Source organism: Lactuca virosa, chromosome 6 (assembly GCF_052849685.1).
Source record: "Lactuca virosa cultivar CGN04683 chromosome 6, Lactuca_virosa_CGN04683_v6, whole genome shotgun sequence".
NCBI classification, from domain to species: Eukaryota; Viridiplantae; Streptophyta; class Magnoliopsida; order Asterales; family Asteraceae; genus Lactuca; species Lactuca virosa.
The window spans coordinates 168,770,551-168,787,623 of record NC_136431.1 but is presented as its reverse complement, the minus strand read 5'-3'; the positions used below and the strand labels follow the sequence as shown (position 1 = coordinate 168,787,623).

Below are 17,073 nucleotides of genomic sequence, written 5' to 3'. Positions count from 1 at the left end.
TTTTTAAATATGATTACACTATATTGTTATTGTTCCTATAGCTTCATTTATTCTATTCAATATGACAATTTAAGATGATGTAAGCACTTAATCGATTAGGGGCATTTTAGTAATTTTGTCGAAATTTATGAAAATATTGTATATTTATTCTATAATTTCCTTATTCTAGAAGCTTTTCAAATTTATAGTTTTTTATATGGTAAATATTATCTTAAATATGGTATGATTTTATTTATTTTTTTCTTATTCTACAAGCTTTTCAAATTTACAGTTTTTTATATGGTAAATATTATCTTAAATATGGTATGATTTTATTTATTTTTTCCTTATTCTACAAGCTTTTCAAATTTACAATTTTTTATATGGTAATTATTATATTTTAAAAGATAGTATGATTTTATCTATTTTCTACTTATATTTGACATGGTATACTGATATTATTTTGGATATCATACCATATATAAAACATCTTTTAAGTATGGAAATGATATTACATTCCAGAATCTTTATGTCATATCAGCGTTAACCAAATTTATATTTTCCTATATTTTGTAAAAATATATTAACCATCTTATATTGATATTATTTTCGATATCATACCATATTTATGAAAATATTGTATATTTATTATATAATTTCCTTATATTAGACATGGTATATTGATATTATTTTGGATATCATACCATAATTAAAACATATCTTAAGTATGGAAATGATATTACATTCCAAAATCTTTATGTGATATCAGTATTAACCAAATTTATTTTTCCCTATAAATATATTGTCTACGATTTTTCATTACAAATCAAAATTCTCTCTAACCAATTATCCCCTTCCATTGCAGATAATAGTATTCCATGGCATCTAACAATGCAGATCAGGTCGTCTTTGATAAGGTTGCTGAAATCAACGCATCTAAAGAGTCTTGGAACATACGTGTTAAAGTCGTCATGCTTTGGAAGCCGACCTATATAAACAATCCTAATATGGTCGCAAGCCTGGACATGATTTTAATTGACCAGGAGGTACTGTTTTTACACCATTTGTTTTTTAGATTATCAATTTCTTATGTTATCTCTATTCAAAAAAATTGAAATTCGATTTTTGTTATGCTTTTTTACTTCTATTCATACAATTTTAACAATTTTAATAATCAACTGTATTATTTTTAAAAATAAACTTTAGTCTATGTAATGAAATCTCTTATTGTTCCTTTTTTTTAATATTTTTTTTACACTTTTTTATCTTTCATTGTCACCTACAGGGAAGTAGAATTCAAGCAACAATAAAAAAAAATCTTATTCCTGTATTTGAATCCCTATTCGATGAAGGAGCTGTCCGGGAGATCAGTAACTTCGCTATGGCTAGCAATGAAAGCGAATACATGCTTGTCCCTCATAAACATAAAATCAATTTCTACAAAACCACAAAAGTTCGTGTATCCAATGATTTTGTTGATACAGTAGATCTTTATCATTTTATCTCTTTCCCAGATTTGCTAGCCAGGAACTTTGACACTCGTGTTGCATTTGGTATGTTATGTTGTTAGTTTAACTTATTTCTATACTTCAATTTTTAATGTAATACACATTTGGATTATTATTACTAATTTATTAAATTTTTTCACATAGATTTTCTAGGTGAAGTTGTGTCAACTGATCCCATGCGAGTCATTGTTGAGTATGGAAGAGAGAAAAGGTTAATGAATCTGGTTGCTCAGGATTTAAGGTACACATTCATATTATTATTACACATTCCCCCGTTTATATTTATCTTTCATTAATAACCACCATGCATATTTAGTGGTATGAGAATTGCAGTCGCTTTGTGGGGCAGTTTTGCAATGAAGCTGAATACTTACATTTCACAACATAATAATGACACTGCTCCTGTTATTATCCTGCTACGTTTGGCCAAACTCAAAATTTGGGGTGGTAAGTGTTTTTTGCAACAAATTATCATTTCAACTTCAAAGTAATTACTGACAATATTATTTTACTTTTTTCTTGCAGGTCAGCCTCAAGTTGGTAATTGTTTGTTTGGGTCTAGATTGCATATAAATGATGACATGCCTCAGATTTTGGAGTTCAAATCAAAGTATGTTATTTACCATTTTTAACACATTTATCTTACTAAATCATTACTTTTGTTGAATAACATCACTTTTTTGTTTATGTAGTCTTAATGCTTTGGATACGAATGTTGAGTCTTCTAGCCGTACATCCCAGCTCAACTCAGATACCGTTGTGGCTAATCCAGATGATTACTACCTCCGTTTTCAGATAAAAAACATTGATGAAATTCCTGATTTTAATGAGGTTTACTTAACATTTTTATATAACAGTTTCCGCATTCTATTATTGTTTTGATTTTATATCTACAATTTATATGAAATAATATTTTAATATGATTCCTTTTTTTTCCTATATATGAAACAGGAAGTTGGTTTAACCATTATCGCTACTATCATTGGTTTTGATATGGATGATGGTTGGTATTCATTTTATTGCCGTGATTGTTCTAAAAAGGTTACTAAAAATGATGATGATGTTGATGCTGGCCCTTTTCACTGTGATGGTTGTGGATTTGTCTCGGATGTATTTGGAAAGTAAGTAATTATTATCTCTTTGACTATGCATGTATTTTACATTTTTCATATATTTCATTGTGTATGTCAAGCTAAATATAAATTATGTTATAATTTTTAGGATTAGGATAGTAGTTCGTGTACAAGATGAAAGTGGCTCTTCTTCGTTTGTATTGTTTGAGCGTCATGTAAAAGATCTTATTCATCGTGGAAACCAATGGTTGATGGACAAAATAGCTAAGGTTTCATAAAATATCTCCGTTATTTAAATGATTGACATATATGATTTTTCTTCTTTAACTTTTCCAACCATTTTATAATGTAAATTAGGATCAAGGGCGACAACAGATACCTGATGAGTTCAAAATTCTTCTAAATAAGAAGTTTGTCTTCAAAGTTCAGATTTCCATGTTCAATCTGCAGAACAACTATCGTGCTTACACTGTGCATAAGTTAACCGATGATGAAAGGGTTCTTGCTGAGGTGACAAAACGGTCACCAAATCATCAACATGATAATATAAATGATAATGGTACTCCTATTAACAAGTCAAATAAGGTTGGTAACTGTCTCATATATTTCCAAAGTCAAACCCTGTGCCCTCTCTTCAATATATTTTTCTTTCATTTTTCATGACTTTATGCAAATATGGTATGTTGTTGACCTTGAAGCTGTAACACCATCATCGAGTACGGGGAAGCGCCCTATTGAGATTGATGCCAACGCTGACTCTTTGGAGTGGTCTTCTTCAAAAACTTGTGCTGTACGGGATACCTTGAAGATCCCAAAGTTGGAAAAGTTGGACTAATATCAAGCCGCCCATCAAAATTTTACATATCATCTTCGATATGTTTATAGACATTTTCTTTTTAATCTTTTGTGTGTCGCATATTTAATTCTCTGTTTATTGATCTTTTGGTTGTTTTTAAAATTTTATTGAGTTTTTATTTGGTGTGTACACAATGATACAATTGGAGGTTATGACAATTTCAAGTTATTGAACTCTTTTGATTTAATGCATATTTTCTTTCTTTTTTCTTTCATTCATCATTTGATTTTATAAATTTATTATATATATATATATATATATATATATATATATATATATATATATATATACACACACACACACACACACGAAAATTAAGAATTTTTTTTATATATGCTAATTCACCTACTTTTATTTGTCTAAATGGAATTTAAATTTTATTTGCATAAATATACATCGTTTACATATGGTAACAGAATAAAATCATAGTCTAAGTATTCAAAATACATGTCATCTATATTTTATTTATTCCTACCATAATTATATGCATGCTTTACTTTTTACCTAATTTAAATCATTCTAATATTCAGTTACCTAATTTAAATATATATATATATATATATATATATATATATATATATATATATATATATATATATATATATATATATATATTGATATATTTATATTTTTATTATATATGATATTTCACCTACTTTTATTTGTTAAAGTCAAATTTAAATTTTATTTTCATAAATATGCATCGTTTTCATATGGTAACAGAATAAAATCATGGAATATGTAATCAAAATCAATTTTTCTATACTGCATTTATTTCCTCCATAATTATATGAAGACTTTATTTTTTACCTAAGTTAAACCCAACTAATATTTCATTACTTTATTTAATTATATGCAATATTAATTTTTTACCAAATTTAAACCTTTCAAATATCCAGTTCCCTTATTTAAAGTGTTAGAAATCATCATCATCACTATATATATATATATATATATATATATATATATATATATGACTAAGAACGTAAAAATTATCAAACATATTGAAATGACTGACATTTCAAATGCTTCGGGAAAGAAAAAACCTACAAGGTTTGTTACTAATGTGTCACCCAACAACACTTCCCCAACAACACCACTGTCTGACATCACAAATGGTAAGATTCATATTTAAGCATTCTGTTTGTATTTGAAGTGCTTGAATGTTTATAATGTTCAATTTGTATAACTCATTTCTCTTTATATTTCATATGATATTTTGATATACATACCATTGTTCCTTAGTGAATGCATCATCTTCATCCAATGCTCTAAAACCATCATCACATTCAACATTACAAACAATATCCCACAAAGGTACATATTCTTATATGTTATGCATCTTTTATATTACACTTTCGTTTTTATATTTGCTTATCTGTTGTACTATTAATATTTTTTAATATTTCTCCTCCGTTTATGATACAAATCTTCATTTCAGAAAATAATTTTTTCATACCACCTAATTGTCGAGTTGCTCGAAACCTTTCCGAATTACCTAAGGCTACCTCGTCTCATAACATCATACAACCGAATGTTCAATCCACATTTATTTCCCCAAGATCGCCACTTTCACACCTAACAAATCAAGGTAAAGTATTCTTAATTTCTTTTATATTATATTTACATCCACTTCTTAAATCATATAACGTCAATTTTAACTTCCCAATATATAAACTTTTAACATTTAATTTTTAATACATATATGTCTATAATATCTAATTTGTATAACTATCTTTTTTAATACATATAGGTCTATAATATCTAATTTGGCTAACTATATTTTTCCTTTAATATCTTATTTAATTTAATGTTTATATATACTTTTCCTCTTTAGTTCATTCACCTTCTTCATCGAATGCTTTGAAAACACCATCATCTCAGACAATACAAAGAAATTCTCACAAAGGTACATTTTGTTATATGTTATGTCTCTTTTGTATTGCATTTTTTGTTTTTTTTATTTGCTTATGTGTATTAAATTCATATATTTTATTTATATATTTCGCTATATTATCATACAAATTTTCATTTTTCAGAAAATAGTTTCTTCGTACCCCCTAATTGTCGAGTTGCTCAAAAGTTTACCGAATTACCTCCAGACTTTTCCAACAACCAAGATACAATTCAGCACAACACAACTCATTCAACAACAACGAAACGGAAACGATTTAATACACAAGATATTCTATTTTTTGAGTTGAATGAAGATGTCGTTGAACCTTCAGGTACCTATATTGTTCAACTTGATCGTTTATCTATTAATAATGATCAACTTCATCATTCAGTTGTGTTATTATATATTTTATTCATACATACAGTCACACATTTTTCAGTTGGTACCAGCGTTAACTATAAAGAAAAGAAAAAAAGAGGCAGACCAATTTCTACAAAAAAGAAGACACAAATATGTATTCCTTCTACTTCAAATGCTCAGAATGATGTAACCGGTAACAATCATACTAAATATATCGGAATAAGCAAAGGTATTATATCCACACCACAAATTATTTGTCACATGACAAATAAAAATCGTTACCCTATTACATTTAAAGCATACCACAAATATAATTTCATAAATTTGTTTATTTATTTATAAATTATTTGGATTCTGGAGATGCTGTATATGTTTGCTCAGTATGTAAAGCTAAGGTGTGGCAGGGAGAAGCAATTCGAGGAAATAAGGATTTAAAGAAAACATGTTATTCCATTTGTTGTTACAATGGAAAAGTTGAACTACCCAGTCTGATTCACCCACCTCAATTGTTGATTGATTTATATAGCGGTCTTTCGGAAAAAAGTCAAAACTTTATACAGAATATACGTCGATACAATATGATGTTCGCATTCACATCTATGGCTGGAAAGATTGATCACACCGTTAACTCAGGAGGTGGTCCTTATGTTTATCGAATGCATGGCCAAAATTATCATATTGCAGGCAGCTTACTTCCCGAAGAGGGTGAATCACCCAGATTTTGCCAGTTGTACATATATGATACAGATCATGAGGTTCAAAACAGATTCAAATCATGCGAGTGTGTTAATACCCTATATTATATAATTCCATTAGTGTTATATATATATATATATATATATATATATATATATATATATATATATATTACTACAAAAAATTTATATCCATTATTTTTTTGATTATGTTATTGTAGGTCTAATAAGAAGAAAAAGACCACATCTAATGAGTCCATGGCAAATCCGTTTTCTCTTGAGTTCTGGACTATTCACGAGTTGATGGGCTTATTGGATTTCATTAATCCACTGGTTAAACAATTTAGAATGGCACGTGATCGCTTTGGTTCAAATCCAACAGAGCGTATTAGGTTGAAATTGATTGGGTCAAGAGAAAATGATGGTAGGCAGTATAATCTTCCTACCACAAATGAGGTAGCTGCCCTCATTATAGGTGACATTGATGGGTATGATTCAAGGGATATCGTATTGGAAACGCAAAGTCGACAACTTCAACGTATTAATGAGTTGCATCCTCAGTATCTTGCACTTCAATATCCTTTATTATTCCCTTATGCCGAAGATGGATTTCGAGTCGATATACTACATCGTGGTGTTGAAGATCCAGAATCTGATGGACGAATAAGGTTGACCATGCGTGAGTTTTTTGCTTATCGTATACAACAGAGAACCGATGAAATATCATTGATATTACGTTCAAGAAAACTATTCCAACAGTTTTTGGTTGATTCATATACAATGGTTGAAAATGAACGACTTAGATATATTAGGTTTAACCAGCCAACATTACGCGTGGCACCTTATCGCAACTTGGCCCAGGCAGCTGAAGATGGCATTGAAGATGCTTCTTTGATGGGAAACTGTATTATTATACCATCTTCTTTTACTGGCGGCAGCCGTTACATGCAACAAAACTACTTAGATGCGATGACTCTGGTTAAGTGGTTTGGTTATCCAGATCTTTTTTTAACCCTTACATGTAATCCTAAATGGCCAGAAGTCATTAGATTTGTTGAAGCCGAGAATCTTAAACCAGAAGACAGGCCAGATATTCTGACACGAATTTTCAAAATTAAACTTGATTCATTAATCAGTCAGTTGAAGGATGAAAAAACTTTGGGTGAAGTCGCTGGAGGTATCAATCTTATATATTTTTTACTCATTAAGATTATAACTTTTTGATAATTTTATCTTTTAACCCTGGTTGCTTTCTTTGCTCACACAGTTGTATATACGATTGAGTTTCAAAAGAGGGACCTGCCACATTGTCATGTATGTCTGTTTTTGGAAAAAAATTCTAAAATTCCAAATCCTGAAGACATAGACCGTGTTATATGTGCTGAATTGCCAGACAAGGATAGTGAACCCGATTTGTATCAGATTGTTTGTGATAACATGATACACGGACCTTGTGGCAACGATCAACCATTTATGCCGTGTATGAAAAAAGGCAAATGTTCAAAACGATTTCCAAGGGAATATACCGATCATACGTATATTGATGAAGATGGTTATCCTATTTACCGGAGACGTAACGATGGAAATAATGTCCTTAAAAAAGGTGTTTCTTTAGACAACAGGTATACACAAATCCTTTTGAATGATTTACTAAATTTTAATTCCTTAAATTTGTTTCCTTTTTATGAAATATATTATTATATGTTTAAATACATAAATATCAATAAACAACTTAAATTAAAATGGTACTAATATTTTATTTTTAAACGGATAATGTAATCTATAAAAACATATTACTCATTATATATGTTTTCTTATGTTCTTCCTATGTTAACTTCAAATTATCATTTAATGTTGTTTATGACATTTTTCTTGATTTTTCAGGAATGTTGTTCCATATAATAAGATCCTTATGAAACAATATCAAGCTCACATGAATCTAGAGTGGTGTAACCAAGTTGGATCGATAAAGTATCTTTTTAAGTATATTAACAAAGGACCGGAAAGGATAACAGCATCTATTGTTGATCCAACAAAAAAGAAAAAACAACAAATAGAAAATAACGACCATGACGAAATTGGTGAGTTCTATAACTGTCGTTATATTTCCGCATGTGAGGCATGTTGGAGGCTTTTTGGGTATGATATTCATTATCGAACACCACCTGTCGAAAGGTTGTCATTTCACCTCGAACACAAACAACCTGTTGTTTTTAAACCAAACCAACATCTTAATCAGGTTGTTTCTAAACCGACTGTCGCTGCTTCTCAATTTTTAGCTTGGATGGAATGTAACAAGCATGATGAAGATGCACGAAAGTTGTCATACGTTGAATTCCCAACTAAATATGTTTGGAATAAATCAGATAAGATATGGACAAAAAGAAAAACCAAGTCCAAGGCACTCGGTCGATTAAACCACGTTTCTCCCAAGGCTGGTGACATTTATTACCTACGGATTTTGCTGAACAAAATCAAGGGTCCTACATGCTATGAAGATATCAAGAAAATTAACGGAATTGTACATGACTCTTACAAAGATGCTTGCTATGCACTTGGTCTATTAGATGATGATAGAGAGTATATTTCGTCAATAAACGAAACACATCATTGGGCCACAACTTCTTTCTGCCGGTCTCTCTTTGTTATGTTGATTACATCAGATAGTTTGTCAAGTCCTGCTCATGTTTTTGAAGAAACATATCAATGTCTTTCTGATGATGTCATTCACGTTCGTGAACAAGAAATCGGCGTCAGAGGTAAATACACTAATTTATAGTTTTTTTATTCAAACTAATTAATTTCTTCTTGAAAAGAAAATCAATTAATTTCAACTTTAAATAAAACGGATACAAACTAATTAACAATAGGTCATATTTAAAGGGCCAGGAATTGCATTTGTATTAATTGCCCTAAAATTTCGTTTTCCCCTACATTTTAATTTGATTCCAAAACAACCCAATTATTGTTCATATACAAATGGTCCTTGGACGGAAGTATATTGCTTAAAAATGACCTTTTTGAAAAAATTTGACATAAAACATAATCAACAATTTTTTTTTGCCATTTTCACACAAAATTGTTCGTTTTCCATCATTTATACATTATGCATGTAAAACTGACAAAACAGCAACTCGCGATTACATCATTTATAGTCGTTATAAAGGTCTTAACATAAGCCATTTACATAGCTATAACTATATTTAATTTCATTGTCTATTGCATTTTCAGGCTTGAAGTTAAAAGAGGATGCAATTTTCAACCTTACCTTGTCATACATCGAGAAATCATTATTGAGCTGTGGATTGAGTTTGAAGCAAATACCAAATATGTCGTTTCCTGATCATAGATACATTCAAGAGTCATGCAATATGTTAATTCAAGATGAGCTTAACTATGATCCTGGTGTAATTGAAGTTGAGCATCAAGATTTGTATTCCAAATTAAATGTCGAGCAAAAAAATGTTTATCACACCATTATGAATGCGGTTAACAACTACCAAGGTGGTGTCTTTTTCCTTTATGGTTACGGAGGAACCGGAAAAACATTTGTTTGGAAGACCTTGTCTGCTGCTATTAGATCCAAAGGTGAAATTGTTATCAACGTTGCTTCAAGTGGAATTGCAGCACTATTGCTCCCTGGTGGTAGGACAGCGCATTCAAGATTTATTATCCCAATTAACTTGACCGAGAATTCATTTTGTTCTATCGCGCCAGACAGTGATCTTGCTGCACTACTTAACAAAGCGAGACTTATCATTTGGGATGAAGCTCCGATGATGCACCGTCATTGTTTTGAAGCATTTGATAGGACGCTTAGAGACATTATCCGTTCATCTGACAGGAATAAAGCGTTTGGCGGCAAGACCATTGTATTTGGAGGTGACTTTAGACAAATTCTTCCAGTAATACAAAGAGGTAATCGTTCGGATATTGTGCAGGCATCGTTACATTCATCAAGATTATGGAGTGAATGTACAGTTTTACGTTTAACGGTAAACATGAGGCTTCAGGTTGGTTGTCCAACTAATGATTTGGATGAGACAAAAGCATTTGCAGAATGGATTCTTAAAATTGGTGAAGGTAATATTGGTGGTCCTAATGATGGTGAAGCTGAAGTTGAATTTCCAGAAGATGTTATCATTCGCTCTACAGGTGACCATATTCATTCAATTGTATCGACCATTTATCCTTCTTTTGAAAATCATCTTGATGACCCATCATATTTTCAAGATAAGGCTATTTTGGTTCCTACAAATGAAGAAGTTGATGCTATCAATGACTACATGTTAGGATTGATGAAAGACGAAGGGAAAACTTATCTGAGTTCGGATTCTTTATGTGAGACAGAGTCAGCAGATTGTTTTGAGGAATCAGTTTACTCTCCGGATGTATTGAATGCTTTTAAGGCATCTGGAATTCCCAACCATAAACTCACATTAAAAACAGGTGTTCCGGTCATGTTGCTTCGTAATATTGACCAAACCAAAGGTCTATGCAATGGTACAAGGTTACAAATAGTTAGGCTTGGAAAACATGTCATTGAGGTACGCATTATAGCTGGTAGATTCTTCAATGAGACTACTTATATACCTCGCATGAAGTTAACTCCATCTGATAAAAGAATCCCCTTCCGTTTTCAGCGGAGACAATTTCCCGTAGCTGTTTGTTTTGCCATGACGATTAACAAGAGTCAAGGGCAGTCATTGTCAACTGTTGGATTGTATTTACGTAGACCTGTCTTTACTCATGGTCATTACTCATGGTCAGTTATATGTAGCTGTATCTCGCGTGACAAGTAAAACAGGCTTGAAGGTACTCATATGTGATGAGGAAGGTCGTTAAACCAATAAAACAAAAAATGTTGTGTACAAGGAGGTCCTTCAACGATTATAGATAATCACACATTTCTTTTTATTTATTTAGACATATCAATATAATCAATAAAACGACGTGTCTTTATGTTACTTTATCATATTTAATTTTATTATGTTCGTTTTTTATGATATCATCTTAGATAATCGGGGTCCTTGATTGTGTGTTCTTTATATGTTTTACACCCTTAAATCAAATGTCTTAATTTAATAAACATATGACACACTCCAAAGTCTAAAACCTGCAAAAGACAGCTTTATTGTTTATTGAATAAACAATTATTTTCCTTTGTTTCTTATAAGTAAATAAATTCATATTATTGGTAACGTACATTTAAAATTCACTAGGTAAGGGTAGATATATCCACTAGGTGGATAAATTGAGAACTTTTTTATTTGAATGATATTTACACTAAATAACTCAAACAAACCTTGAATACCTACATAAAAATAGAAATGTGCTTCTTAGTCAGAACTAGATTGCTATTGTGGAGTAGGTATTGACAGTTCATTGCCATTTTAAAATTCAATTTGTGTTGAGATTTTCCTGAAAATGTAATTAAAGTCGAACAAAAAGTAAGATAATCTGGCAGAAAGAATATTGTGCTAATAATATGATTAACTAAGTAGTTTTGGACCAAGGAATATATATATATATATATATATATATATATATATATATATATATATATATATATATATATATATATAGTTTTTGAGGAGGGGTCTTACTACATTTCCAATTAAAATTCTTTTTCTTATTTTTTTTCTTTTTCTTCTACCATTGATAATCTATTCAAGAATAGGACCACAAAAAAAACCCATGAAATCTACAAAAAAAAAACCTCCACTTCAACTGAAAATCGAATCAAAGAGATACGAACTCCCAGAAAAAAAAACTTTCCTTAATTTTACATTGTTGACATAAATACCCTTCAATCAAATTTTCATTATACCATTTCCTGAACAAATCGATCCAATTACAGATGCAATGGCGGGACCAAGCCATATCCATGTCATTCAAACTCCAAGTATACGAAAATAAAAAAATGTCTGAAAGTCAACCAAAACAGATTTTGACCAAACTGCCCCTTTGTCCTTAAAAAAATGATTCGACTGTGATTAATCTCCAAACATTCAAATTTCACTTTAAAGCATTATTAGAGCAGTACCCATTATCAACCAAAGATAAAAGTAACCAATTGATCTTTTTGCCAATCCCTTCGCTAATACCAGTAGCATAACTCAAATTCCCATAGTTAAAAGAACACCATGTAGCAACTAAGAATCCAGCAAATTGAAGACAATTTCAGTAGCATTGCATGTTATCTAAGTGATTTCCTGAACTCTTAGATTTTTAATAAAAAATTAACTTTTCAGATAAAGCAAAGGAAACATGGAGGCATTAATCGAAACAGTTAGCATGCTTAGATATAACATATAACCAAAAAAAAAATAACAGTTCTTATACAAATGCTTTTCATTTTTTGGTTCATTATGGAAACATAACATTATTACAAAAAAATAAAGAATACATATATGTAACTAAAATTTCATCATCTCTAACTCAAATTCCCATAGTTAAAAGAACACCATGTAGCAACTAAGAATCCAGCAAATTGAAGACAATTTCAGTAGCATTGCATGTTATCTAAGTGATTTCCTGAACTCTTAGATTTTTAATAAAAAATTAACTTTTCAGATAAAGCAAAGGAAACATGGAGGCATTAATCGAAACAGTTAGCATGCTTAGATATAACATATAACCAAAAAAAAAATAACAGTTCTTATACAAATGCTTTTCATTTTTTGGTTCATTATGGAAACATAACATTATTACAAAAAAATAAAGAATACATATATGTAACTAAAATTTCATCATCTCTAAGGCTGCAATTATCATTCCCTAAAGTGTCCTTTACACTAACGAATCAGATCCATGTTTTCAAATTCATTCATAAGCTTCAAAACATATGAAAATAAACCATGTGCAACAGATAAAATGACTAACAAATGGTACAACTCAAATTTAAGTCAATCAATCAAACTTTAACCAAAATATCAGTTTAAATTATGAAAATCTATCTTTCCTATGGAATTAGGATAAAATGACCAATCTACCCATGTAAGTACATCATACTTTATAAAGAGACAACCCCAAAAAAATGATGGATACATAACAACCTACTTTATTTCCACCGAACATCATATGTCTGAGTTCCCATTTTCCATGATATTTGACAGATGTATCGCCAACTGTATCTCTTTCTTCTTCCCTAACAAGCATACATTGGTATCTGATTTGTTATCATCTAAGACCATTTCAGGCTTAACATCTACCTCTGATTTCACATCATCAGCAATTACATTATCCTTTAGTTCATTCTTTTCAGAATTGGAGATAGTAGTATCAACAGAAATAGAATCAGAGATTACTTGGCTGACCTCGGTTACCTGGTTGCTGACCTCAGCTAATTCTTCTTTAGGTGATTGAGATTCAGCCTTTGAATCCCCATTGTTTCCAACCACATGTGATTCTTTCACATTAAACTCAAAGCTCTTTTATATTTTGATAGGATTAGTTCATAAGGGTTAATAAAGATGATATCATTAATGTTAAAGGATTTTAAAATAACCAAATAAGTGATGCAAATGCATTATCACACAAACATAGATGTCAAGAAATTCTTATTATGATGCCCCTGGTGAAAATCGAAACTTGCGTTGAAGCTTTTGCTGATGGATTATGTAATTTGTCACATGAAAACGATTTTATAGCGATTTGATTGGAAATTACTCAGGGATTTTGAGGGAAAATGTTGTGATCGTGATCATACTCAAGTACAAAATCGAGATTTATTCTTCATAATATTGACGATACGATGCTGATATTTAGTGCTATCATGCATACAGATGATAAACAAATATAAAAATGTACAAGATTAGGGACGATTGTTTTTTTTTAAATTTGGAAAGAAATCTCACAAAAACTATGAAAATCAGGAAACAATATATCACGAATCAGTTGTAAATATCTACGAAATTAGGGACAAAAACTCATTATTTTGATCTTTTAGAACATACTTCACTAATCCCTCTCAGTTGTCATTCCCAAGTATCCGATTTCACCATCTTCTTAGCCTTGCACCTGTTGTTGACTCTTTGAGTCCCTGACTGGCACCCGTTCATACTACTCTCCGAACCTCCGTCCTCTATTGTTGCCGTCATCTTCGCCAATTTCACTGTTTTCTGTTATTCTCCACGTCTTCTTTTCTCTTCAAAATTAGATCTTCAAGATCAGGTACGTTTATTCTTTTGAATACTCTGTCTTCATCGTCTTCACTTTATACTCTCTGTATTATTGATTTTGAATCAGGTTGTAAGTTTTAAGTGATAAATAACAACGTTCCTAAAATATCTAGGGTTAATAATGTATTCGTATGAAAAACAAGTTATTTTTGTTTTTAATTTTAATTCATTAATATCATATTAAATATAAATATTTATATATATTGTTTGTTTTTAAATTTTAAGTCAACGTCTTTGAATTGTATTTTTTTTAAATTGACGTCTTTGAAAGTGTTATTACACTTTGTAACTTTGCAATCTTAGATTCGGGTTATATATATATATATATATATATATATATATATATATATATATATATATATATATATATATATATATATATATATAATTTCAAACAATATTTGTTTTTTGTCCAGATAAATGGCTCACGTTTGGGACTATTAATGTAACTTTGTAAATATAATTATACGCATAATTTTTTTAGAATGAATTAAGAAAATTATTAAATTTGGGTCTTTAATCTAAATTTTAAAAAAATCGTCTCTTAACAATCCTATTCGTTTTTTAGGTTTGGATATTTTAGATAATAACACTAAAGCAAGGTCATTGTTTTAGATATTAGGATTTAGACTAAAATGACCACAAAGTCTCAATTTTGGTTTGATTTAGTCACAAAAGATTTGAACATGCTAAATTAGACTTTAAACCTAGTATAGCAGGTTTTGAGTTGCATTCAGGATTAATTACAAAATTGACTGTTAAAGTTACAAAAATTTTACCTTTTAACAATCAAAGTGGAATTTTATAATTTTTTTGTATATACTCCCCCCATCCCCCCTTTTCTCTCATTCTCTCTCTCTCTCTCTCTCTCTATATATATATATATATATATATATATATATATATATATATATATATACACACGCACACCCACATTAGGCGTAATCCAGCGCGTTATGCAGCAAAACAGTTATACAGTTAAAAGAGTTGTGGAAAAAAGTTTATATCAACAACGTATTAAGTGTGTAAATATAGTTAAAATAAAAACTAATTATTTGCAGATAATTGTTTAATGTATAAAGTTCTACTTCCTAAAGTGTAATATAAAACAAGAATTAAAATTAAACCCCGCGAGTTTCGTTTGTTGAAAATGATTCGTTATTTAAAATATATAAAAATACATATTTCTCAATACAAGCCAAAAATTAACGTATATTTGTTCTGGATAGGAAACATAGGAAAAATTATTTCTAGTAACATAGTCTACCATATTTTGATAAAAAAATATATATATTAAATGCATCATGTATTCATGTGAGATTGTAATAAAAGTTCACATAATGTTAAGTTCACATCATAATGTTGATAAAGTTGATAAAGTTATAGGGTCTCAATGGTATATATTCTGATTTATATAAACTTTGTATATTGAAAGTTATAACAAAAAAACATGTTAGTTATCTATATTATAACAATTTAATGATAAATACAATAAATAAAATAACAATAAAAATAGGCGATGATGTAGCCTTCTTATTGAGTTTACGAAAATTTTATATATATATATATATATATATATATATATATATATATATATATATATACTAATAATTAAATGACATATTTACAGCTAAAAACATTGGTTTAGATTTTTTATTTTACAAACTCACTATTATTTTTTTTCTTTTGCATTTCATTTGAGTGTTTTTTTTCTTTTGAAAATAACGTCAATTGAATTTTCATAGAACATTATCGGTCATACTACTAATGCAACAAAACTCAAAATTATGTGCAAACCAAATTTTCTTTAAAGCTATATTCAAATACTAATTTGTTTCTACTTGTCATTAGTGGTTTTTTTAAAATATTTTTAAATCAAAATGTTTTTTATATAGAAAAAACATAAAAAGGTATTTTATGTATATGATCGAAAAAGTTTTTATTTTCAAAATTAGCTAATATAATATCTAAAATAACATTTAATATTCATTTCAATATCTTACTATTCCAATGTTTATTCACGTTATGTCAGAAAATAGAATCATTCAAATTAAATATTTTAATAAAAAATGATATATATATGAAATGTCAAATCATAAATATTCAACAATTTACAAGGGCTAAAATATATCCATAATAGTAACTACGATTCGTTATGCAAATAACCCTAACCTTTCTAACCCTTTCCGCTATAATTAAAATATTATACTACAATTGACCAAATACTTAATTGATTAGGAAACAATACTCTTACAATTAAAAAAAAAAAGGTCAAAAAATCATGAAATATACATCAATGTTGATTGTTGGTAGCTCTAAGATCTTTCGCGTCTATAATTGATCAAAACGATGCATTTATAGTATATATTTATAATATATGAAACATAAAACTATCATGGAAAAAATATTTAAAAAAATAAAAAAATAAGGAAAGAAACCTGAGAGGTTGTATCATTTACTTGACTTTTAATATCTGATATTATTCTCTTTAAATAAATCAAATTGCTTGATTATTTAAATCT

The 17,073-nt window shown here is 29.4% G+C and overlaps 1 protein-coding gene and 1 long non-coding RNA gene across 2 annotated transcripts; both read left to right on the top strand.

Annotated features, from left to right (window-relative positions):
- The first annotated feature begins 1,821 nt into the window (after positions 1-1,821).
- Positions 1,822-2,257, top strand: LOC145119164 (uncharacterized). The gene is made up of 3 exons (XR_013713706.1): positions 1,822-1,934; positions 2,013-2,097; positions 2,180-2,257. It is a non-coding gene; the product is annotated as an uncharacterized LOC145119164 (long non-coding RNA).
- A 2,168-nt stretch (positions 2,258-4,425) lies between these two features.
- Positions 4,426-11,170, top strand: LOC145122063 (uncharacterized). Its single transcript, XM_079057737.1, has 10 exons — positions 4,426-4,534; positions 4,662-4,733; positions 5,254-5,325; positions 5,456-5,644; positions 5,738-5,902; positions 6,055-6,454; positions 6,590-7,545; positions 7,636-7,990; positions 8,253-9,127; positions 9,600-11,170. Exons 1-10 carry the CDS (start codon positions 4,426-4,428, stop codon positions 11,168-11,170), a joined length of 4,764 nt encoding a protein of 1,587 aa, XP_078913863.1.
- The last annotated feature ends 5,903 nt before the right edge of the window (positions 11,171-17,073 follow it).

Coding starts and splice junctions, on each gene's coding strand:
- LOC145122063 (XM_079057737.1), top strand. CDS start 4,426: ATGACTGACATTTCAAATGCTTCGGGAAAGAAAAAACCTACAAGGTTT. Junction 5,903..6,054: donor ATATATCGGAATAAGCAAAG/GTATTATATCCA, acceptor ATGTTTGCTCAG/TATGTAAAGCTAAGGTGTGG. Junction 7,991..8,252: donor GGTGTTTCTTTAGACAACAG/GTATACACAAAT, acceptor TTGATTTTTCAG/GAATGTTGTTCCATATAATA.